Source organism: Bubalus bubalis, chromosome 2 (assembly GCF_019923935.1).
Source record: "Bubalus bubalis isolate 160015118507 breed Murrah chromosome 2, NDDB_SH_1, whole genome shotgun sequence".
Taxonomy (NCBI): Eukaryota; Metazoa; Chordata; class Mammalia; order Artiodactyla; family Bovidae; genus Bubalus; species Bubalus bubalis.
This window is the reverse complement of record NC_059158.1, coordinates 180,379,615-180,405,823: the sequence shown is the minus strand read 5'-3', so window position 1 is coordinate 180,405,823 and position 26,209 is coordinate 180,379,615. Positions and strand designations below refer to the sequence as shown.

The 26,209-nt window shown below is 45.4% G+C and overlaps 1 protein-coding gene and 1 non-coding gene across 6 annotated transcripts in view; both read left to right on the top strand.

Moving 5' to 3' along the window:
* Window positions 1–23,056, top strand: part of LOC102403333 (calcipressin-3) — a 101,592-nt gene extending 78,536 nt beyond the window's left edge. For 4 of the 5 annotated variants that reach the window (XM_025278728.3, XM_006077983.4, XM_006077981.4 and 1 more), the window contains 3 exons: window positions 10,832–10,922; window positions 15,418–15,502; window positions 20,447–23,056. In XM_025278728.3, coding sequence (XP_025134513.3) covers window positions 10,832–10,922; window positions 15,418–15,502; window positions 20,447–20,588 — 318 coding nt within the window. In that variant the 3' untranslated portion in view covers window positions 20,589–23,056. Of the gene's footprint in view, window positions 1–5,011; window positions 6,923–10,831; window positions 10,923–15,417; window positions 15,503–20,446 lie in introns of those variants that run through there. The other variant, XM_006077982.4, reaches the window with a different exon arrangement.
* Window positions 7,386–7,458, top strand: TRNAE-UUC. Its single transcript has one exon. It is a non-coding gene; the product is annotated as a tRNA-Glu (tRNA).
* Window positions 23,057–26,209: the final 3,153 nt, after the last annotated feature.

The window sequence follows — 26,209 nt, the reverse complement described above, 5'->3', positions numbered from 1 at the left end:
TTCCTATCCACTGCTCCACCAGGAAAGTCCAAATTTGTGTTATAAGTTGTAATTTTGTTATAGCAGCTGTAGGAAACAAGCATCCTAGCTCCGCTATATACTAGCACTGAGACCCTGGATGGGTCACTTAACCTTTCTGAACCTCAGGGCTTTTTTATCTGGAAAATAGTGATAACGTAGGTGAGAAGATACATACAAGTATTTAGCGTGGTAACTGACACCTGGTAGTCACTTGCTAAATGACAGCTGCCGTGTTTGTGGCCACCACCATCATCACCCTCATCCTTGATGTTACTGGTGGTCTACCCACAGATGTCAGTACAGATGCGACATTTTCCGGTTTGTCTAGACCTTTTTGAATAGAAAGGATAGGAAGCTGTTATGAGACAGGCCTATAGCTCTCCTCCAGTAGTTCTCAACCAGGGGCGATTTTGCCTCCCAGAAGGCACTGGAAAACGTCTGGAGACATTTTTTGTTGTCGTAGGTGGAGGATGCTACCGGCATCTGGTTGTAAGGGCCAGTCCCACAATGCACAAGATGCCTCCACAACAAAGAATGCTGTGGCCCAAGTGTACACAGTGCCCAGGTTGAGAAACCCTGCCATTCTCTGAGTTCTGTGGTACCTCCTGGGCTCAAAGTATCAACACGTAGTGTATCGCTGTTCGCACTCTTTGCGACGCCAGTTGTCTCGCTGTACCTCACTTACGCGCATGGTTCGTTGAACCCTGGTAGACAAGGTGCAAGCGGGGAAGCTGGAGGAAAACTCAAGGAGCTGTAGGAATTGCTGATGGGTTTATTCTCTCCTGGCTGGCACAGCGGCCGTAGCAGCAGACACGCTACATTCTCTTTTCTCCTGGCTGACCCCACGGACACAGCTGAGTCGCCGCCGTTTTCTAGGCGGAGCTCACGCAGGCCTACCGCACAGAGTAGCACGTGACCAAGTATCTCGTGATGCGCATGCGCAGTGCTTTAATGCGCTCAGCTGTTAGTCATTATTTACAAAACGTGGGGTGAGAGAGCCTGAACGTGCCATCTTGGCTAATTTCCTCTCTCCCCACACGTAGTAAAAATACTAAGAGTCCTGCCCCAGCAGGGCCACTGACCCTCTGAGTAGCCCCAGAAAAATCGCTTACCTCCTGGAAGACTAGGCAGCCACCCCAGTTTGGAAGTAGATTTGAATTTGAGATTGAGCATCTCACTCATTTGCTCTGACTTCAGGCAAGTCGCTTAACCTCTCTGAGCCTCCATTCCTTTTCAGGAGAGTAGAGATAAAAGACCCACCTTGTCATATTGATTAAGTGAGAAAACACGTGAATGCATAGCGCCTGACACTTCATTAGCATCCCCTTAAATATTAGTTTCCTTTCCTTCCTGATCAGAATGTTGGGGTCGAATTATTTTCCTCTGACATATTCACATAGAGCCATCAACTCTTTACCCTTGTGCCTTTTTTCCCTTGGGGACAGTGGGACACCTGGAGATTTATATAGAAGCTCATATTTGAGGACCCTTGGAAGCTGGGTCCTTGGCTTGAGCCCAAAGACTGAAGGGTAAATGGAAGGCATAGGTCACATTCCAGCTCTCAGTCAGTCTCAACCAGGACGCCCACTGGTCTCCTCCTCCCACTGACTCCTGGCACACCCTATGCCTCCCATCTGGCACCAGGCGTAAGTCTGCCTTGTGACCACTCTCATCTGGGATTTCCATCTGTAACTTTGTACATGAAACTTAGACTTGCAGGTCTTGGGTGGGAAGCTCTTTGTGGCGTCTTTCTATATAATGTGGGCCACAAAAATTAGAAACACAGGATGTTCAAGCCTGAAATTGACAGGTGGGTAAAAAAAACTAATAGATGTGGTAGACCTAGAACCCAGACTTCCAGATCCACAGGCCACTGCCTTTTCCAAAGGACTTCAATATGATGTTAATCAGCAACCTCTTTATGATCAAGGCTGGACCAGGCAAGAGGGGGATAACCCCCCACTAACTACTGATAGAAGGAAATTTTCTTAAAAGAAATATTCTCATCCTCCTTGCCTGAGCTGTAGAGACATGATCCCCATGGCCCCTCTTTGAATCGTCTCAGAGCTGTGTACATGGTGGGTGCTGGGTGAATGAGTGACGGAAAGTGGACAAAACAGGTGGGAGAATGAATGTGTGCACAGTGGGTGGGTGGGTGGGTGGGTGGATGAGTGGATGGGAGGATGGAAGAGTAGATGGATAAATGGAACAAGAAATGGGCTTCCTAATTTCTGAGAACCAACAGCAAGGAACATATTCAGTATGTAATTGTCAGGGGCAGGGACTAAGTTCAAGGTAGCATTATGCCAACTCAGCCCCCACCTTTGGGACCTCTGACACACAAGGGGACAGAGCCAAGTACAGGCAGAGCAGTTAGAGTGGGGGGAGATGATATGGAACCCAACAGGAATGGAGGGCGTAGGAGGGAGCCAGTCTGGATTCAGGCAAACTGGGATCACCATGTACTCAACAAAGCATTTGGAGGTTCCTATAACACCAGGCTATGGTAATTTAGGTTTAAAGTCTCCTCGGTGTTGGAAACAATTAAATCATACTAAGGATAATCAGTCTAGTAACACTAGAAAACTGGGCTATGTGCCTTATAGACGGTGTTGCCAATATATAATTTCCCTGGAAGATAAGATTCTACAGAGTAGACTAAGTCAGATGACCTGAGATATACTGGGCTACGTCTAATAGAAGCTCTTAAGTCTTACTTGTGACTTTACTAATACTGCTGGCTATGTTTTTTGTTGGAGAAGGAAATGGCAACCCGCTCCAGTATCCTTGCCTGAAAAGTCTCATGGACAGAGGAGCCTGGTGGGCTGCAGTCCATGGGGTCGCAAAGAGTTGGGCACAACTGAGCGACTAGCACTTATGAACTTACTAAAGGGTCCAATATGTAATCTGCTGCCATGTCAAACCCCTCTGTAGAGTTCTCCTCGTTTTATTACAGTCCCAACTATCTTCCAGGAAGGATTCCTGCCTTCCATCCTGACTTGTACACACCGTCTTCCCTCATCCAATATCCCCCGAGTCGATAGCTACAAAGAAAGATAAGCTTTAGGAAGACACAGGTTCTTGAGATCAGCTATGAATGGCTGGTCCATACCCTAGAACCACAGGTTGGAAAGGCCGTTAGAGATCATCTCCAAACTAGGCCATTTTGCAGGTGGGAAAATCAAGGTCTAGGGAAGATGATGACTTTCCAAAGTGTTATGGCAAGTGAGTAACAAAAGGAAACCATGTCTCCTGATTCTCACCCCAGGTTAAGAATTCTTTAATGCTTTTTCCCGCACACCCAGCAGCTCCCAGGCCCTACCAGTCCTATTAGGACTTTTGCCTGCTTGGGGTTGGTTTCACTCTTTCCTCTGTCTCTGCCCTCGGTGGAGATGGAGGAGAAGGTCAGTGTTCTGGATGTTCTGCTGAGTCTCTCCTCAGATCCCCTCCTTGGGATATCAGCCTTTACAGTCTGGCTCCCTGACTTCTTTGTTCATACTTGAACTCGACCAAGTGCAGCAAACACTACATCAGGTGGAGAACTGGGGGCTCCAAGAAGAGCAGGGGGAACACAGACTGGGAGACAGGAGGGGAAAGAGAAGAGGAGCTAGGATGAGCGTTCACCGATCACCCACCATCCAGCAGGCACTGTTCATTGTTCCGTTGCTCAGTATCTGACTCTTTGCAACCCCATGGACTGCAGCACACCAGGCTTCCCTGTCCTTCACTATCTCCTGGAGTTTGCTCAAAGTCATGTCCATGGAGTCAGTGATGCCATCCAACCAACTCATCCTCTGTCACCCCCTTCTCCTCCTGCAGGCACTGTGCTGGGCAGTTATAACATCTCATTTATTCTCAGAACCCCACAAGATAGGGAATGTTTTATAAATGAGACTGTTTTTCCTGTTTTATAAATGAGAATGCTGAGGCCTAGAGAAGTGGCTTGGCTTGTAGAGCTGGTCAGCAGGGATCCCAAGATTAAAACCCAGGACTCCCTGACCCCAAAGCCCCTGCCAGGTCCAGAGCTCCCAGACCACATGCTTTGTCACAGGAACATCAAGAGTTCTCGAACCACCAGCAGGTGCTGGAGTTTCTCTCCTAAGGGCCCAATCAACAAGGTCAAGGCTAACAGGAATCAGTGCAAAGTCCTGCACATAAGTTCAAAAAGAAAACTGCACAAGAGTGTCCTGGAGGTCTGGTTACTAGACCGCAGCTCGTCATAGGATCGTCACCAAGTGTAATACAGCTGTGACTGCCTTCTAGTTCCAAAGGACTCTGAGTGTAGAAAGTCCTAGGCTTTGACGGAACATAAACAAGCACAAGATAAATGAAGAAAAGGTTTGGGGGTGGTGTCTCAGCAGGGTGTGTGGAGCAGTGGGCTGTGGCTGCCTGAAAAGCTAATGAGCTATTTGTTTGCATTAATCCAGTGTAATATCAATAGTTTTGTGCCCAGTCCCTGTGCTAAATGTATCACATGTTTTATCTCATTTAATTCTCACATGACCCCGTGGAATCTATAATTCTTGTTTTAGATCAGAAAACTAAGAAGTGAAGAAAGTTGACCAAGGTCACACAGCTAGTAAATAACTGAATTCAGGCTCAGGTCTGATCACTGTCAAGAAAAATGTCATTCTGGACAGTTCAGGTCCCCTTTGGAGCCAAGCATCCGCTTTGGGGTATTTTATTTAAGGAAGATACTGACACATAGAGAAACAAGGAACCTATTCATGAGGGGTACTAAAGACTGTTTGAAGAAGCTGAGAATATTTATCCTGGAGAATAAAATCATCAGAGAACATATAGTTGCTGTTTTCAAGGGCAGAAAGCATCTCTACTTAGAAACAGGTTGGATTCACAGGATATTTGTACGTGCTCAGTCATGTCTAACACTTTGCAACCCCATGGACTATAAGCCACCAGGCTCCTCTGTCCATGGAATTTTCCAGGCAACAATACCGGGGCAGGCAACCATTTCCTATGCCAGGGGATCTATCAAACCCAGGGATTGAGCCCCCCGTCACCTGCATTGGCAGGCGAATCTTTGCCACTGAGCCACCTGGGAAGCCCGATTGGACGTTTACCGATCATTTGTTGGTTAAGTTCAAGGGGCATACTATAGCCGACTGCTGTTGCCGCCTACTGGTAGAAGGTAAAAATGACATGCTGATTCCAGCTACCATCACTGTTCCATTCATAGAACTTTTAACTTTTTGTACGTGTAAGGGCTTTTAAACATGACCATTGTCATGTGTAAGAGGTAATATAGGTTACTTCTGTGGGAAGAGAATTAGGACCAATGGGTTAAAGTCACAAGGGAAGAGATTTTGGTTCCAAAATGAAAGTTACTTTTCTGACAATTAAACCATACCACTAACCTAAGGGACAGCTTGGGAGTAGTTAGCTTTTTGTCTGTGGAAGAAACCAAGTCATGCTGAATCTCCCATCTCTCAGATGAATGAGAGAAATCAATCCCAGTGTCTTGGCGGGTCTCAGGCATTCATGGCTTCCCGATTCTGAATTATAGTTGGCCATTTGAGTAGCGGTCTGCCAGGCTTGATAGCATCTGGGTTTTCTTATCCGGGGAGGAACATCTAGGCTAGGCCAGACAGAGGAGGATACCGTGGAGGCAGAACAGAAGGGAGAGGGATATTCTGGACAGGTGGGGTCTGGCAACATTGATCCTCAAGTTATGACCTTATGGACTTCCCTGGTGGCTCAGACGGTAAAGTGTCTGCCTAAAATATGGGAGACCCGGGTTCAATCCCTGGGTCGGGAAGAGCTTCTGGAGAAGGAAATGGCAACCCACTCCAGTGTTCTTGCCTAGAAAATCCCACTGACGGAGGAGCCTAGTGGGCTACAGTCCGTGGGGCTGCAGAGAGTCGGACATGACTGAGCCACTTCACTCACTATAACCTTATACCTGACCAAGGAACAGAAAAGGATGGTTCAGTGAGTAAATGGTTATGACTCTCCATCTCTTCCCAAACTGACCTCCCACGTGCGACCATGTGTAAACAACCCAAGGAAACAACAGGTCCTTGTAGATTCTGTAAATATGATTAAGGCTCTGCTGGAGACAAAGGTTCAGAGTATAGGCAAGGTCAGGGACCAGTCTGGGTCAGGGTTAGATCAAGAGCTCTGCCCTCTCTTCCACAGCCTGTGAGGGCCTTCTCATCAAAGCCCTACATTGATTTGGCCCCCAGATGCTGGCCATTGCACCTTGTGCATTCTCTGGGGACCAGTCTAGTGAGTTTATGGAAACGGGGTGATGAAGTTAGACAAACCCTAGCTTGAATCCTAGCATAGCTACATATTAGCCTTGTGAAGTTAGATTGATATCTTCTCTGATCTGAGTCTCAGTTTCCCCATCTGTAGAATGGGCACAGTGACTGTATTCTAATCAGACAGATATGAGGATTCAATGAGACCTCTCACATAAATCACTGAGTACAGTGCCTGGGACACATGGTATATTATTATTATTAAATTAACCTCTGCCCATAAAGTTCAGCCTCACCTCCCTGTACACTCCCCCATTTTCTGTGGCCATGGGCCCTGGTCATGGACGTATTTGACACTGACATCTCCCTGCTGGACCTCACTTGGTTAACAAGAATCACAGGGGCCCCACACATGAAAACACCTACACCCTTGGCTATCAACACTCCACCACCCTCCCTCCCACCTTCTCTGATGTGGTAGAAACAGAGATGTAATTGAGAGCCCTTGGCCCTTAGATGAGGCAAGATATGCTCTGGGATTACTCATTCTTCTCTCAGAAAGAGGAGCAGCCGGGCCCATATGAAAGGGAGTCCCTCCTGGAACCCGGCACCCAGGAGGTCACCCTGAAAGACCTGCAGAGGAGCCTGTGCCCTGGTGGCCCTAGACGGCTCTGTTACTGGTCAGTATGTGTCTGTGTGCACGTGTGCGGGTTCCTGAGTGACTGGTCTTGAGCCCCTGCCCCCACCCCGGGTGTGTGCCAGGGTCAGGTGGTGCGGAGGGAAGGATACAGGCTTTGAAGTTTGCAGTGCTGGGTTCATTTGCCAAGCCTGCAGCATTCAGGCCATATGGAAAGTCTCAGGGTCCTCATTTGAAACAAGGGGAAAGGAAGAGCTAGTTTACATGGCATTTGCTAATGAAATCAGAGGATGGATAAAAAATATCTGGCATAAGGTCTTCGCACATGGTGGACACTCAGATGATGGCTTCGGTCAATTCTGTGCTTGTTGGTTTAACGGGGAATGAGTCCATGACAGGGTTTAGTTTATCTAGTGATTATGCCATCTCTCTCTCCTTAGGTGACCTTTGGTCAACGGCCACGTATTTGCCTCTTTTTTCTATTTTTAAAAGGAACTGTGGGTAATTCCCTAGTGGTCTAGTGGTTAGGACTTGGTGCTTTCACTGTCATGGGCCTGGGTTCAATCCCCAACTGGGGAACTTAGATCCTGCAAGCCACAAGGTGCAGCCAAAAAAAAGGGGGGGGTGGGATTGTGAGAAAGCATTACTGGTGAGTGTTCTCAGCTTGATATTGGTGGAGACAGAAGCAGAGAGTTTAGGCAAATGCATATTAAAAGTCTTTATGTGCCAAGATAGTGGTGTGTGTTGCGGGAGGGAGCAGTTCAGCTACCTCTCCCTGGGAGTAGGAGTTGGGGGTGGAAGGTTGGGGAAGACTTTTATTCCATGTTCTCTTATTGGTCCATACTTGTTTTTATAAAAAGAATTTTTTTTTTCCTGTTTTGAGCCCCTGTCTCTAATTAGTTCGGACTTCCCTGATGGCTCAGATGGTAAAATCGTCTGCCTACAAAGTGGGAGACCTGGGTTCAATCCCTGGGTCAGGAAGATCCCCTGGAGAAGGAAATGGCAACCCACTCCTGTACTCTTGCCTGGAAAATCCCATGGACGGAGGAGACTGGTAGGCTACAGTCCATGTGGTCGCAAAGAGTCAGACACGACTGAGCGACTTCACTTTCATTTTATCTAATTAGTTCAGCCAATATTCACTAATACCCGCTGAAATCCTAAGGGATACCCCTTATTGAGCACTTAAAAGCACTTTCCATACTTAACCTTGAACCCTTAGTTCCCTTGGGAAAAGCTGCCTCCTTTTACAAACAGCAAACCCAGCTAGGAGAAGTTCAACCACTCACCCAGGTCCTTCCACCCACAAAGGTGAGGAGAGCCAGACTCTTTTTATCTGAAGGAGGCAGAAAGATGTGGAAAAAAAGCCAAAAGCAGTCTCTAACTCAAGGGCCTGACAATGAACGCAGAAAGTTGGCTGCCAGACCCAGAACGGAGGCACGGGCTGTGGCAGCGCGTCTTTGCTGAGCACCGCAGCGGGAGAGCGGAGGGCAGGAGGGTTCATTCCGTCTGGCGGGAAGTCTTCCTGGAGGTGACTGGGCTGAATCTGGAAGGTTCCTTTTGGAGGGGGAGTGGGCAGTGGAGCATGGCTGGCAACCCAGGCCTGTTTAAGGTGGTCTGGAGACAGGAAGCTCAGCCAGGCCAGAAGGTTGGCCAGTGTGGGGATGTCAGATAGCACCACAGAGGAGTCCTTCAGGGAGCCTGAGTCATCCAAGTCCTGAGGATCTGGTTCGGGGGAGGAAGGGACAGACAAAGTGGGGCTTGGGTCTGTGACTGAGGCAGGACTTCAAGGCTTAAAGGAAGGCAGAGACGGGGAAGGCAGAGCCCATGCTGTGGATCAGCAGGCCTGGCCACACAGGATCATTCTGTGGTTGAGAACGGGAGGGCTGGCCGGGAACAGGTCACAGCCACCAGAGCCACCAGCCTGGCTGCAGGTGACCCCAGTGGAGGGGGTGCTGGCCCCTGTTTCCATCACGAGCTGGCACAGGTAGGGGACCTGGGGTGAGCCAAAGCCTGCAGCCACAGCTCAGAGACAGCAAAGACCGGGAGTGATGTGGGAGGATGGAATGGCCCATTGTCCCAACGATTTGACAGAGGTTGGTGTGGGGAGCCAGGAGGCTGAAAAGGAGGTTGGAAACAGCCAGTGAAGGGCTTTCACTGCCAGACATTCAGATGTGGGTACTGGGGAGATGACTTGTTTTTTGAGCCTGGGAATGCCATGATCAAACCTAGGGTCTCCCACTCTCACCAGAATGCAAGCTTCTGGAGGCAAGGAGTTGGCCTTTGGGCCAAGTTCCATGTCTCCCTTGCTAGGGGACTGGGTCGAATCACTCAGCCACACGGAGCCTCAGTTAGTTTCCCAGCAGCAAAAGGCAATGATTGAGAGCGTTAAATGAGCTGACAGATGCCACATGTGAGGGCACCTACAGCAGCCTTGTGCAAAGAAGATGCCCTCTTTGCTTGGAGGGTTTTGCGCAACTTCAGCTGCCTCTCACCCCACCCCCAGGCCAAACCACGCCCATCCTTCAAGGCCCATTCAAATTAATCGTCTTGAAGTCACTCTTAACAACCCAATAGGTCATCTCACTGACTGCTTATATCATACATCATAGTTTTTTAGCTGCTTCCCCCACCCCCATCTTACATTGTAAAGATTTTGAAACCGGGAGCAGCATTTCAGGCATTGTTGTAGCGTGGTCAAAATCTCACTAGCATGGGCAATAGATGCCCTGGGTTCAGTTCTCCTGGGTAACTTGGGGCTCCATGTGGTATTGGGGCTTCAGTTTCATCAGTAAAATGGCAACAATAACCTTCCTCACACATTTTCCAGATCAATTTAGATACTCGGTGTGAAACATAGTTAGGAGTTGAATAAATATTGTTGAATGAATTGAAACTGCTTTGAAAAATGGAATCTTTAAAAATGTCAACTTATTTTTAACTCCCCATTGTTCATTGTTCAGTTGCTAAGTTGTGTCCAACTCTTTGCAACCCCATGGACTGCAGAACACCAGCCTTCCCTGTCCTCCACTATTTCCTGGAGTTTGCTCATGTTCAGATCCATTGAATCGGTATTGCTATCCAACCATCTCAACCTCTGCCAGCTTCTCTTTTTGTCTTCAATCTTTCCCAGGATTAGGGTCTTTTCCAATGAGTTGGAACTCCCACGCTGCTGCTGCTGTTGCTAAGTCGCTTCAGTCGTGTCTGACTCTGTGCAACCCCATAGACGGCAGCCCACCAGGCTCCCCTGTCCCTCGGATTCTCCAGGCAAGAGTACTGGAGTGGGTTGCCGTTGCCTTCTCCGTGGACCTCCCATAGTATATAGTAAAAGGCCTGATATTTACTTGTTGCTAAGAGAAACTTGCCAACAAAGGTCCATCAAGTCAAGGCTATGGTTTTTCCAGTGGTCATGTATAGATGGGAGAGCTGGACTATAAAGAAAGCTGAGCGCCGAAGAGTTGATGCTTTTGAACTATGGTGTTGGAGAAGACTCTTGAGAGTCCCTTGGATTGCAAGGAGATCCAAACAGTCCATCCTAAAGGAAATCAGTCCTGAATATTCATTGGAAGGACTGATGCTGAAGCTGAAACTCCAATCCTTTGGCCACGTGATGTGAAGAGCTGACCCATTTGAAAAGACCCTAATGCTGGGAAATATTGAAGGTGGGAGGAGAAGGAAACAACAGAGGATGAGATGGTTGGATGGCATTACCGACTCAATGGGCATGAGTTTGAGTAAACTCTGGGAGTTGGTGATGGACAGGGAGGCCTGGCGTGCTGCAGTCCATGGGGTTGCAAAGAGTCGAACACAACTGAGCAACTGAACTGAACTGACTGAAGAGAAACTACATGCTTAAATATTTTCTCCAGTCACCCAGATGAAGACCAAAAGAGGCATCATACAGGGATTATAAAATAACTGGTTTTAACCAAAATTTCATCTTCCTTCTCAGCACATCGAGATGACCACAGCCACCCCTTTGGGGGGTAACACCGTCTTCTCATTGAACATGACCACCAGAGGAGAAGACTTTCTGTACAAGAGTAAGGTCAACTTGGCTTGGCGGCCAGGGGATCGAGGGCGGGACAGGGTTTGTCTTCAGCTCCTGGTGTCAAGGTCAAGAGCGTGGCCTCTGCAGACAAAGTGCTTGGGTCTCAATAATGCCGTGTGCCAACTGCATGAACCTGAGCACATGACTTCACTGCTCTGGGCTCTTTTCATCATCTGTGTTGCTGTTGTTGTTGTTTAGTTGCTAACTCGTGTCTGACTCTTTTGTGACCCCATGGACCATAGCCCGCCAGGCTCCTCTGTCCATGGGATTTCCCAGGGGAGAATACTGGAGTGGGTTGCCATTTCCTTCCCCAGGGAATCTTTCTGACCCAAGGATCAAACCCAAGTCTCCTTCATTGGCTGCTGCTGCTGTTAAGTCGCTTCAGTCATGTCTGACTCTGTGCGACCCCATAGACGGCAGCCCACCAGGCTCCCCCGTCCCTGGGATTCTCCAGGCAAGAACACTGGAGTGGGTTGCCATTTCCTTCTCCAATGCATGAAAGTGAAAAGTGAAAGTGAAGTCGCTCAGCCGTGTCTGACTCTTAGCGACCCCATGGACTGTAGCCCACCAGGCTCCTCCATCCATGGGATTTTCTAGGCAAGAGTACTGGAGTGGGGTGCCATTGCCTTCTCCCCTGCATTGGCAGGCAGATTCTTTAACACTGAGCCACCAGGGAAGCCCTTCCTCATCTGCCACATAGGTTGGTGTGAGGGCTACAAGTGATAATCCATTTGAAGAACTTAGAATAGCCTCCATGCCTATAAATATGTTGTTTAGTCACTAAGTCATGGCCTGACGGACTGTAGCTTACCAGGTTCCTCTGTCCATGGGATTTCCCAGTCAAGAATACTGTAGTGGACTGCCATTTCCTTCTCCAGGGAATCTTCCTGACCCAGGGATTGAACCCATGTCTCCTGCATTGGCAGGTGGATTCTTAACCCCTGAGCCACCAGGGAAGCCCACCTAAGTACTTAATGAGTATTATTATTATTACTACTATTACTTTTATTGTCATTATGGAGTTTGGGGGCTTAGAGGGCAATGGAAATTTGAATCTCTTGTAAGATACCCCTGCATAAGACTTCCCTGATGGTCCAGTGCTTAAAAATCCACCTTCCAATGCAGGTAATGGAGTCCAGTCCCTGGTCAGAGAACTAAGATTTCACATGCCTGGGGCAATCTAAGCTCGTATGCCACAACTAAGATGTAATGCAGCCAAATAAATAAATAAATATTTTTTAAATGGCCCTATATGAGTCACCTTAAAATGCAAGTACTTTCATATTTTCTTTGGAAAGCAAAAACATCCTGTCAATTTACAAAGAAGTCAATGAATGTAGGTGGGAAGAGCTAGTCCTGGGGAGACCTTTGCCAGGAACAAGAGGCCCCCAGAAGGAGAAAAGTGAGGACCACTCCTCAGAAAGCCAATTGATTGTATTAGGTGAAGTTTGGGTCCATTTTGTACATGTGTGTGTGCTAAGTCGTTTCTCTCATGTTGGACTCTTTGCCACCCTGTGGACTGTATTCTGCCAGGCTCCTCTGTCCATGGGATTCTCCGGGCAAGAATGCTGGAGTGGGTCGCCATGGCCTCCTCCAGGGGATCTTCCCGGCCCAGGGATTGCACCTACATCTCTTTCATCTCCTGCATTGGCAGGCAGGTGCTTTACCACTATCACCACCTGGGAAGCCCCCTATTTGGTTCACACCTCTGAGAATGTAACAGGCCTCCCAACACACACGGAGCAGTGATGAGCAGTGATAATCGGCTCCGGACTGTGGTCCTGGCAGGAAGCGGGATTCGTGGCAGGGTGTCTCTTACATGGAGACCCAGAGAGTCGCTCTTGGGACGGGGTCTCATGTGTTAGCCTGCTCTTTGCTGGGTGCAAAGACCTACAGAAGCCTGCCGAGGAATGTCTCAAAACAGTTCTGAAGGGAAATGCAAAGCAGATAGAATTACTGTCAACAAGGTGGGAATAATACTGTTTCATGGTTCTCAACCAGGCAATTTTTCCCCCTAAATAGGACTGCCAGATTGAGCAAATAAAAGTACAAGTTACGAATCAAATTTGAATATAAGATAAACAATTAATAGATTTTTAGAATAATGATATATCGTGTAATGTTTCAGATGCATTTTGAAATTTGTCGTTATTTATCAGATATTCTAATATACGTGGGTATCCTATATTATATCTGGCAACTCTACCACCGGGGATATTTGGCAATGCCTGAAGACATTTTTGGTTATTCCAACTGGGGGTGTGTGGAGAGAAGTGCTCCCGGTATCTAGAGTATGAGCCAGGGATACTGCTGAACACCCTATGGTACAGAGGTGTTTTGTCCCCATGACAAAGAATTATCCAGACACTGGTTGACAAACCCACTGGACTCCCCAGGAAGGAAAGGAAAACAAGTCACTCCATGATGGATTTCCCACCCCCTCCTTTTGTCCCTCCCAGTCTTTCTTCCTATGAATAATTGCACAGGTCTTTTTTTTTTTAAGTAAACTTTTTTTGACCATGCTGTGGAAGGCACGTGGGATCCTAATTCCTTGACCAGGGATCAAACCTGTGCCCCCTGCAGTGGAAGTGCAGTCTCAAACACTAGACTTTCAGGAGGAAAGTCCAAAAGTAAACTTTTTATAAAAGCATTACATACATGCAAAAAATTGCACACATGATAAGTGCACAGCTGGATGAATTTTCACAGAGTGCACACAGCTGTGTAACCAGCACCCAGATGAAGGAGCAGACCACCATCAGTGTCCCAGAAGCTCCAGTGCTCCTTGCAATCATTAGCCCCTGCCCGCTCAAGGGAACCCACTTTTTTCTAATTTCTACCGCCATAGATTAATTCTACCCTGGTTTTGAACTTTGTATACATGGAATCATGTACCTGTATGTTTTGTATCTGACTTCTTTTGCTTACCGTTATGTTTATATGTACATATTTTAATGGTTGCAATATAATGTATATATATGTAAAAGTGGGTATGTGTATAGTATCATATTCTGTTTTCCGCTTTTACATCATCATAAGTGTTCCATGTACCAGAGTCTTCATAATCATTATTTTAATTATAGTATAATACTTCAAGGGATAAGTATACCATATCTTTTTAACCGTTTCCATATTTAGAATATTCAGAATGTAATAAGCATTTTCATTTATACAGCTTTTTCTTTATTGGGGATTACTGCCTATGATCAATTATCCAGAATCAAATAGATTGGTTTAAAGTGTGAACCTTTTTTATGATTCTTGATACTTTCAATATCAATTCTGGCAAGGATATTGATCTTGAACCTAAAATTAGAAATTGACATTAGGACAGGGCGCTGATATTGAAAGTAGAATCTGAGATATTAAGCTACAAGGACATTCATGATAGCTTTGTTTTTAATAGTGTAAAATTGAATGCAACATAAATATCCTCAATAAAGAATTGGCAAATAAATCATGGCCAGCCAACCAATGGAGTACTATACAGCCTTGAAAAGTCATGAAGAAAAATATATAGCAATATGATCAAGATATTTTGTTATAAAACAGTTTATGGAACATGGTTCCATTTTTATCAAATGCATATTTTTCCACATTTATAAATATTTTCTTAAGATAGATTTTCAGACATAGGATTATTAAATTATTCAAAAGGTTATGGATATTTAATATATATATATGCAAAAATATCACATTGGTGAATGTATACATATGTAGACTCTCAGTGGTTCTTGGGGGCAATGAGGTCTTATCCTCCTCTCCTTTTCGGCTTGTATTTATATCACCAAATTATCTGCAGGGGCTTCTCTGGCGGTCCAGTGGGTAAGACTTCACACTTTGAATGCAAAAGCATGGATTCAATCCCTGGCCAGGGAACTAAGATCCTACATGCCGTATGGTACAGTCAAAAAATTATATAAATCTACAAAAATGGCATATTACTTTTGTATTATCAAAAAGAAGCAAGGATGTTTTGTTTCATGCAAGAAGTTTGAAGTTATGTTGGGGGTGATAAAAGCAGGACTGGACCTACAGCAGAATTTTGGCAGGTAATGTGCTGAGGGCCCTCACACACACAGCAAGTAGAGGTGCTCTGCTACTCTGGAGTGATTCTCTCCTGGGATCCGCAGTGAGTGTTCCAGCAGTGAGTGGGGCATTCTCTCCTCTCCTTGACCCAGGGAGGATGCAGGGTGCCACCATATGGGTCCCGCTCCCACCTTCCTTCTTTGGACTCCGTTTGCACACTAGCCTGGGCTTCCCTGGTGATTCAGACTGTAAAGAATCTGCCTGCCATGCTGGAGACCCAGGCTCGATCCTTGGGTGGGGAAGATCCTCTGGAGAAGGGAATGGCTACCCACTCCAGTATTCCTGCCTGGAAATTCCCTGGTGTGCTGCAGTCCATGGGGTCGCCAAGAGCTGCACATGAGTGAGCAACTAACATTTTCACGGCGCACTGGCCGTCTCCACTCCTCTCTTCTTCGTAGGTTCTGGAGCCATCATCGCTGCCGTTGTCGTGGTTGTCATCATCATATTCACCGTGGTTCTGATCTTGCTGAAGATGTACAACAGGTACAGGACGCCCTGGGCTTTAGAACCACCTGGTCCCTTCAGTGATGCTAGAATGAATGGAAGCTAATGTTTGTAGTTGCCTGTTACGTGCACAGCAGTATCTTTGAGTCCATTTTCAAATGCTCTTACCTTTTGTGGGTCCTTTTTTGATGTTTATTCTACTGGAAAAATAAACTTGCTTGGTGGCTTGGACGGTAAAGCATCTGCCTGCAATGTGGGAGACCCAGGTTCCATCCCTGGGTCGGGATGATCCCCTGGAGAAGGAAATGGCAACCCACTCCAGTACTCGTGCCTGGAAAATTCCATGGATGGAGGAGCCTGGTAGACTACAATCCATGGGGTCACAAAGTCAGACAACTGAGCGACTTCACTTTCACTTTCACTACTGGAAGAACTTCACAGTGACCATAGATTTTTATATTTGGAGAAGTATTTTTGATATACAATAATGATAATGACTTTTTTTTTGGCCACCCTGTATGACATACATGATCTTAGCCCAACCAGGGATCAAACCCGTGCCTCCTGCACTGGGAGCATAGAGTCTTAACTACTGGACTGCCAGGGAAGTCCCATGATAATGATCTTGAGCTCTGTGATAAACTCATATGTAATTTACAGATAGTAAAGTGGTGTTTCAATCCTCTTCTGTTGGAGAGCCCTCTGTGAGGTTATACTGAGTGGCCCATGTAAGTACTTGGTGTGACAAACACTGAAATGTACATACCTGTGACTTCATTTTCTGGGATCAAATAAGAGGAAATAAAATAATATAAACTGATTGCAAAAAGAATAAATGTTGTGTTATCACCTCTGGTCACAACTTTGCTAGAAGGTTGTTCTTTTGAGGGAAGAAATCAAACTAAAAAGACTGCATTCAATTACATCATAGAAGACCCAGAAGCCATTTAAAAAAAAAAAAGTTTTTATAGAAATGTATTTATTGATGAGAAAAACTGTTTACAACATATTGTCAAAATTTGCAAGGCAGTAGGTATATCATGATCATATGCATGGGTTGCACACACACACCCAGGAAAAGTTCAAATAATACACAGCAAGGTATTAACAACCGGTATGTCTGCATAATGGAATTTCTAGTAGGTTAGTTGGTAGGTTGGCTTTTGCACGGTCAGGGGGTGCACTTCTTGATTTCTGCATTGTTTTTATAATGACAATGTTATTTGTAAAGGTAGCTAACACATATTGATCTCTTACTATAAGTGAAAGTGAAAGTCGCTCAGTCATGTCCAACTCTTTGCAACCCCATGGACTATACAGTTCATAGGATTCTCCAGGTCAGAATACTGGAGTGGGTAGCCTTTTCCTTCTCCAGGGGATCTTCCCAGCACAGGGATCGAACCCAGGTGTCCTGTATTGCAGGCGGATTCTTTACCAGCTGAGCCACCAGGGAAGCTTACTATGTGCTGGGACAATTCTAAGCTCCTTACATGTATTAACTCAGTTAGTCTTCATAACAGTGTCAGAAAGTGGGATTCTATATCCCCAGTTTTATACTTTTGAAACAGGCAGGGGAAGATTAAGTGACATGTCCAAGTTTGAGTTCAGTTCAGTCGCAGTCGTGTCCGACTCTTTGCAACCCCATGAATCGCAGCACGCCAGGCCTCCCTGTCCATCACCAACTCCCGGAGTTCACTCAGACTCACATCCATCGAGTCAGTGATGCCATCCAGCCATCTCATCCTCTGGCGTCCCCTTCTCCTCCTGCCCACAATCCCTCCCAGCATCAGAGTCTTTTCCAATGAGTCAACTCTTCACATGAGGTGGCCAAAGTACAGGAGTTTCAGCTTTAGCATCACTCCTTCCAAAGAAATCCCAGGGCTGATCTCCTTCAGAATGGACTGGTTGGATCTCCTTGCAGTCCAAGGGACTCTCAAGAGTCTTCTCCAACACCACAGTTCAAAAGCATCAGTTCTTCGGCGCTCAGCCTTCTTCACAGTCCAACTCTCACATCCATACATGACCACTGTAAAAACCATAGCCTTGACTAGACAGACCTTTGTTGGCAAAGTAATGTCTCTGCTTTTGAATATGCTATCTAGGTTGGTCATAACTTTTCTTCCAAGGAGTAAGCGTCTTTTAATTTCATGGCTGCAGTCACCATTTGCAGTGACTTTGGAGCCCCAAAAAATAAAGTCTGACACTGTTTCCACTGTTCCCCCATCTATTTCCCATGAAGTGATGGGACCGGATGCCATGATCTTGGTTTTCTGAATGTTGAGCTTTAAGCCAACTTTTTCACTCTCCACTTTCACTTTCATCAAGAGGCTTTTTAGTTCCTCTTCACTTTCTGCCATAAGGGTGGTGGTCATCTGTATATCTGAGGTTATTTCTATTTCTCCCGGCAATCTTGATTCCAGCTTGTGCTTTTTCCAGCCCAGCGTTTACTCAACCCTGATTGATAGAGTTGGGATTCAAACTCATCCATCTTGTTTCAGAGAAAATATTCCTACCAGTACACATATAATAATAATATTATTATTTCATATGTTATTTTTAAAAAATATTTACAATTTGGGTCTATTTCAAACCAAGAAGTGGCATCCAACCCCAAGGTCTACCTATCATTCTTCTCCATCATTGCTGGAACTCTGAGCCCCTTTCTAGATTGAAATCCAGATGGAGGCTCCACTCAGCCCATCCTATTTGCAATGATGCCTGAGCTGGGAACTGAGAAACCTGGATTTGGTCTTAAGTCTGTCAAAAGCAGTCAAGTTACTGAACCTCTCCATGCCTTGATTTTATTATCTTTAGAGTGGAAATGTCTCTAAATAGACATTGCTCCAAAGAAAACACACAGATGGCCACACTCAACATGACTGAATATTAGAGAATTGCAAATCAAAGCTATAATGAGGTCGAGTTACAGATATATCAGATAAATTAGGGTTGCCAGTTGGTAAGGAGAGAGGGACAAATTGGAAGATTAGGATTGACATATAAATAGTATTCTATATAAAATAGATAATTAATAAAAACCTACTGTATAGCATAGGGAACTCTGCTCAGTACTCTGTAATGCCCTATATATGGGAAAAGAATCTAAAAGAGAGTGGATATATGTATATGTATAGCTGATTGACTTTGCTGTACAGCTAAGATTAACACAATATTGTAAGTCAACTATATTCCAATAAAAATTTGAAAAAAAAAAACCTATAATGAGGTATCACCTCATACTGATCATTATAGTTCAGTGGTCCCATTTGTGTTTTTGAATATTTTTAATTAAAAGTACTTTTAAGAAAAAATAGCAATTTCCCTTTAAAAATGTGGTGGCCCAGTACCACGTGGTGTTGCTTCCTCCAGGCACTGTAAGTTAAACCCTACACAGATTAAATTGGGCAAGAGAAACATGTTCAGCGTGTGAAATGAAAAAATACACATATATTTTTTGGAAAAAAAAATTTTTTAATCTGCAAATAATAAATGCTGGAGAAGGTGTGGAGAAAAGGGAACCCTCCTGCGCTGTGGGTGGGAATGCAAATGGTGCAGCACTGTGGAGACAATATGGGGGTTTCTTAAAAATCTTAAAATGAGAGTAACCATGCGTGAGTGCTAAGTTGCTTCAGTTGTGTCCAGCTCTTTGCAACCCCATGAACTATAGCCCACCAGGCTCCTCTGTCCATGGGATTCTCCAGGCAAGAATACTGGAGTGGGTTGCCATTTCCATCTGTTCAGTTCAGTGACTCAGTCATGTCCAACTCTTTGCCACCCCATAGACTGCAGCACACCAGGCTTCCCTGTCCACCACCAAATCCTGGAGCTTGCTCAAACTCATGTCCATCGAGTTGGTGAATCCATCCAACCATCTCATCCTCTGTCATCCCTTTCTCCTCCTGCCTTCAATCTTTCCCAGCATCAGGGTCTTTTCCAATGAGTCAGTTCTTCACATCAAGTGGCCAAACTATTGGAGTTTCAGCTTCAGCATCAGTCCTTCTGATGAGTATTCAAGGCTGATGTTCATATGAACTAGCAGTTCCACTCCTGGGCATATAGCCAGAGAAAAACCATACTTCAAAAAGATACATGCACCCCAATGTTCATAGCAGCACTACTTAACAATAGCGAGACATGCAAACAGCCTAAATGTCCATCAACAGATGAACAGATAAAGAAGATATGGTATGCGTACAGGATGGAATACTACTCATCCATGAAAAAGAATGAAATAATGCTATTTGCAGGACATGAATGCACCTAGAGGTTATCATACTAAGTGAAGTAAGTCAGAAAAAGACAAATATCATATGATATAATTTATATAAGGACTTCCCTGTAGCTCAAACGGTAAAGAATCTGCTTGCAATGGAGGAGACCAGAGTTCGATCCCTGGGTCAGGAAGATCCTCTGGAGAAGGGAATGCCAATCTAATCCAGTATTCTTGCCTGGCGAATCCCATGGACAGAGGAGCCTGGCGGGCTACGGTCCATGGGGTCGCAAAGAGTCGGACATGACTGAATGACTAACACACACATCATTTGCATATGGGATCTAAAATCTGATACAAATGAACTTATTTATAAAACAGAAACAGAGGCTTTCCCTAAGTGTGGCTAAGACACCACACTTCCAATGCAGGGTGTGCACATCTGATCCCTGGTCAGGGATTCTTTTTGGCAGTGTAGCCAAAAATGAAATAAGTAAATAAGATAAAACTGAAACAGACTCATAGACATAAAAAACAAACCTATGGTTACCAAAGGGAAAAGGTGGGGTCAGGGGAGAGGAATAAATTAGGAGTTTGGGGTTAGCAGATACTATATAGAAAACAGATAAACAGCAAGGCCCTACTGTATAGCACAGGAAACTGTATCAATATCGGTATCTATGTTAATCTCCTCGCTGGAGCTGTGGTTACAGAGCCTGTTCCGCAGGGCACACACGAGGAAGACTCAGCCCTGTGTGGGTATCTCCTTACAGGAAAATGAGGACGCGACGGGAGCTGGAACCCAAGGGCCCCAAGCCAGCTTCCCCTTCTGCCCTGGGCGCAAACAGCAACAGCAACCAGCAGCCTGCAACGGTGACCTTCAGCCCTGTGGATGTCCACGTGGAGACTCGGTGACTCCCTCGCTGGTGCTGTCTCGGCCACTGTCCAAAGAGCCTTCGGTCAAGACCAAGAAGCACATTTCTCCTCTGGCAGCTTCACGATGAGTCCTTTCTGGTCAGGTTGATGGGGGCATCTCTTACTCAATCCCTTATGCTTCTGGCGACCCCCAACCCCATCCTGCTAAGCCCCAGCCCAGCTTCATCCATATCCCTGCCACCACCCTTCCTAAAAGGTCTGCTAACGTTGGGAATCCACTGATGTGGGTTTAGCTGTCTCCCCTTAATGCAACAGCTAGACAGACAGACAGGTAGGCAGGCAAGCAGATAGCCCGGGCCTCTTCTGGTTAGGAGTCAGGAGTCAGGACATGCTCCTGAGAGGGACTGCCTGGGGTCATATCAGAGGAAGGGCCCTATCCATAGCTTTGCAGCCCAAAATACTCAATCCCATAATCAGGCACAGGGTAACTAACTGGGACTAACTAACCAAAACTCAACTTGTTCATATATAACTTGTTCTAGGACTAAATGAACGCTAGCTAGCTTCTGACAACTGATCTGCATATTTCTCCATCTTTAAGAAAGGTTATAGAAAAAACTGAATTCTCCAAAGGTGTCTACATCTTTAGTAAAGAGTCAAAGTCAAGGACACAGGATGACCTTAGGAAAACATGGGAAGAATGGCCACTGGGATGAAAACGTATTGCAGTGTCCACAGCCAAGAATGAGCCTGGAGACTGGCCAGGGCCCCTCCCACCCCAGAGGGTGGTGTGGCTGGGTTAACCTAGACTCGGGCTCATTTCTTGGCTTCCCTGTATCTGGATTCTGAGCAGTCCTCACTCTCCAGTTACCACCTTCCTTCCAAGGTCAGGTATTTGGAAACTGATTAGATTTCAACTCTATTAATGTTACCTCTACCCTTCCTGGTCACTTTACAAAGATTCTGGATATATTCAAAGTACCATATTCACAAACCATTCCCCTGGATAGAACTCATCTCTTTGACTCCTTAGCCTGGAGAACAGTTGAAAAAGGAAAGAATTTGGGATTAAAGTGACCTGTTTTCTAAGCCCCACTTCCTGGTTGTGAGACCTTGGGAGAGTGACTTGACTCCTCCCTATTATGTTTCCTAACATGAAGTGGAATAATATCTGCCCCACTGGGTGACCATAACAAGTCAAGGACCTAGGAAAGTAGCTCAGGTGGTGCCTGGCACCCAACAGATGCTTTCCAAATGGGAACCACCATTATTATCATGAATTTCTTCCATTGCAAGACATACGCGTGTTCCCATTTTAATGATTCTGAAGTCAGAATATGTTTTAAAATTGTTGGGTCCATTAACAAAGTTGTATTTTTTTTCCTCTCAAAAAGCTGTTTTTTAACCAATTGTACATTTTATAATTGACAACATCTTGGAAAAAAGGTAATAAATCTGTATTCTGTTACAGAAAGTGACACACTCCGACATTTAATCTTAAATTCTAGGAGGTAGTCAGATATCCCTTTTGAGGGAAAACTAAGGATCTTGGAGGTAGGAAGACTGACCCAGAGTTATACAGCTCCTGTCATCCCACTATAAAAATGCTCACTTCAGTATGTCTGGGGAGGGACTTCCCTGGCAGTCCAGTGGTTACTACTTCACACTCCCAATGCAGGGAGCATAGGTTTGATCCCTGGTCAGAGAACTACAATCCCTGAGGGCCATGTGGCCAAACAGACACACACACAGAGACACAGACACACACACACAGAAACACAGACACACACACAAGAATACGTCTGGAAAAACACTGCCAAATTCTTTCTTTCCAGACATCTCTTCTCCATCCTGTGTTTAAATATCCACTAGACACTTTGCAAGGTGCTTTCGTGTAAGTTTTCTCCTGGGATTTACCTTTCCCAGTTACCCTGGGAGATGCTATTTTTTCCATTTGCCATTGAGAATTTCAAACTCAAAGAGAAAAAATACTTGCCAAAAGTCTCACAGCTAGTAAGTTGCAAAGACAAGATTCAGATCCAGGTCTCTTTGACTCCAAGGTCCATCTTTGTGTTGTATTACACTCCTCCCTAACATCCTGGCTCAAAGTATGTGGATTCTTCTGTGAGTTCAACAAGAGGAGGACAGGCTTATCCACGTGTCTGAGTGGAGGTCAGGGTCTAGCTTCCACAACAAAAGTGGGGTAAATTCACTTTGGTAGCTTCTTTGGGCTTCTGTAGCCAAGGGGGCCTTTTCCAAGTCCATCCAAGATCTAAGGAGTCCTGCTTCAGTCCCCCTACCACTCAGTCTCAAGGAGCAAGGCATGAGGTGCCTCAAAGCAGGGCAAAGCCCTTTAAGGACTCAAGCCCACACAGATATGTTTCAAAGTATTTTGCTTAAAAAAAAAAAAAAAGTTGCACCATAAAGAAGGCTAAGCACCAAAGAACTGATTCTTTCGAACTGTGGTATTGGAGAAGACTCTTGAGAGTCCCTTGGACTACAAGGAGATCCAACCAATCCATCCTAAAGGAGATCAGTCCTGGGTGTTCATTGGAAGGACTGATGTTGCAGCTGAAACTCCAATACTTTGGCCACCTGACGCAAAGAGCTGACTCATTTGAAAAGACCCTGATGCTGGGGAAGATTGAAGGTAAGAGGAGAAGGGGGCCTCAGATGATGAGATGGCTGAATGGCTTCACTGACTCAGTGGACCTGAATTTGAGCAAACTCCAGGAGATAGTGAAGGACTGTGTGCTGCAGTCTATGGAGTTGCAAAGGGTCAGACACGACTTAGCAGCTGAACAACAAAAACAACTCTAAAACCAAACTCTTCTGCCCACAGTGGAATCTTCCAAGAAAGAAAAGCATATTCCTCTAGTATAAATGAAAGTTTGGAAATGGAAAAGGCTGGTAGAGAGGTGAGGGGGAGGCAAAGAAAAAAGGATTGTTGTGTTTGCGTTTTCACTGATGAGGATGAACTCAGTAAACACCCTTAGGGCTCCTGTGTGCCCGTTGAGGTGCCACTACACACAGTAAGCATGGTCCCTGCTCTCAGGGAGTCTACAGCTGGCCTCCTGAGACAGGCGTCTTGCAACACAGTTCGTATTTTGTTTTTGACAGGTGCCTTTCCGCACTGAGCAGATGATGCCTTATTTGGCCACTGAATCAATGAAAGATATTAAATGCTTAAATGTCTAAAAATAAAAAAATGTTTAAATCAAATATTTGTTGAGTTGATTTCATTTCGGAGCTAACAAATACCTTTTCTGGAAACTTCCTTTCCTTGACAATGTAAACAGGATCCTGAGGGAAGGCCAGAGCTGTTTCAAACATTGCACTCTCAGTTTGAAAGGATGGTGGAAAAGATGGATTTCTCTGTGAGCCAGAAAACTTGTTAACTTCATTAAATATTACAGAGGGAATTCCATTTCATAGTAGGCTGAGATGCCAAAGTTTGGAGACCGCTAGGAGTGGAGGAGACATTAGAATGGAACCAAAATCACCAATAATGATGTTTACCGTTAATTAAGCTCTTCTGTGTGCCAGGCATAGGATGAGTCCCTTCCACCCGCTAGCTCCTTTAGCATTGCAGCTCCCATGCAAAGGGTGAGCATTATTTCTATTTTTTGGATGAGGAAACAGGTGCAAGTGAAACAGGAGGGAAGGGGGCAGGGCACACCCTTTAAAAGAACGGTATAGTCCGAGGACACAACGTAAGCTTACTAGAACTAAATAGGTTCAAGATGGTGGATTTGTCAACTTCCACTAAACCCGGAGCCTCGGTATGCATTCGTTGTAACACATCAGCAAGCTAAATGACACACTCAAAGGTGCCACGACAATTCCCAGGCAGACCTTAAAGGTCAAAAAGTGGTTGATGGCCCAATTCCTGGAAATCTCCACTGCTTCCCCAAAAGAGCTGGAACACTTCTTCCACACGTTAGCCTATGAAATTACCTAGCCCATAAAAGCTAACCACACCATATTTCAAGGCCACTCTTGCCTTCTGAGATGACTCACATCCTCTGTGCGGAATGTGTTCCTCTCTAAATAAATCCACTTCTTACCTATTACTTTGGCTGTCATTGAATTCTTTCTGCCATGAGACATCAAGAACCTGAGCTTCTTTAAGTCCGAAAACCAGGTATGTGATCTCAGTTGGGAGATGATGGATTTTGGCTGGATTTGAGCCCTTGCACATGAGTTCAAGTCCTAATCTGAGACGAACAGTCTCAATATCATTGACATTTGTCCTCTTGGTGATGTTGAGTTCATTTGGCTGGTCTAATGATTAAATCGACACAAGACAGATTAACAGGAGAAAAAGATTAATTCATACGCACAGAGGTCAGAAATGAGACCTCTGAATTGAACAAAGCAGGATGTTTATGCAATATCATTTTTGGTTCATTGTGAGGGGATTCCCTGGTGGCTCAGATGGTAAAGAATCTGTCTGCAATGCAGGAGACCCTGGTTCGAACCCTGGGTCAGAAAGATCCCCTGGATAAGAAAATAGCAACCCACTCCAGTACTCTTAACCTGGAAAATCCCATGGACAGAGGAGCATGGTGGGCTACAGGCCATTGGGTCGCAAAAGAGTCAGACATGAGACATGACTGAGGGACTAAACAACAGCAACAACAATGAAACAAAGAGGCTTGGGCTTGGAGTAACAGATGAATGAAGAAGTGACAATATTTGTTTATACAGTTTTATTAGCCTTGAATTCCCTAACTCTGCTGATAAGGATGCTCTCTCTCCTGGTACAGGAAGGATACCTTCACATGGGAGACTTATTTCCCACTATCAAGGAGAGAAGGATGTTAGAGAGGTTTTTATAAATATCAATTTTTTTTCTACCAGCTGTTTCTCAAGCAACCTTAATTCAAAATAACCAAGATGCCATTGTGGCGTATCTTGGGGCAGGCTACTCTGAGCACCAACAGTGACCATTCTTGTGTTTGGGAAATCTTCTACTTAAAAAGAGGCAGGACCACCTCCTGATATAAAAGCTAGAAAGGCCAGACGCTCATTTTCTCGGAGTCCCATGCAGCTAGGGGGAAGTCACATGACCTAGGCTCTGCTAATCAGACACTCCTGCCACAGACTTCGAATCCAGAGTTGACAGCATCAAGGGATAGGAACTGTGCAGAATCTGCTCCGGTGGCAAGTGTTGGCACCCCACACAGGGGCGGCCACGTCCGGGATTCAAGCCGCCACACTGGGCATTCTTTTCTTTTTTAATTTTCTTTTTTTTTTCTTTGTTTTATTAATTAATTAATTTTATTTTTGGCTGTGCTGGGTCTTCGTTGCTGTGTGTGGGCTTTCTCTAGTTGCAGCGATCGGGAGCTCCTTTTCATTGTGATGCATGGGCTTCTCCTTGTGGTTTCTTTTGTTGCAGAACATAGACCCTAGGTGCACAGGCTTCAGTATTTGTGGTGCATGGGCTTAGTTGGCCCAAGTGAAAAAAGTGAAGTCGTTCAGTCGTGTCCTACTCTTTGCAACCCCATGGACTGTAGCCCACCAGGCTCCTCCCTCTATGGGATTCTCCAGGCAAGAGTACTGGAGTGGGTTACCATTTCCTTTTCCAGGGGATCTTCCTGACCCAGGGATCAAACCCAGGTCTCCCGAATTCCAGGCAGATGCTTTAACCTCTGAGC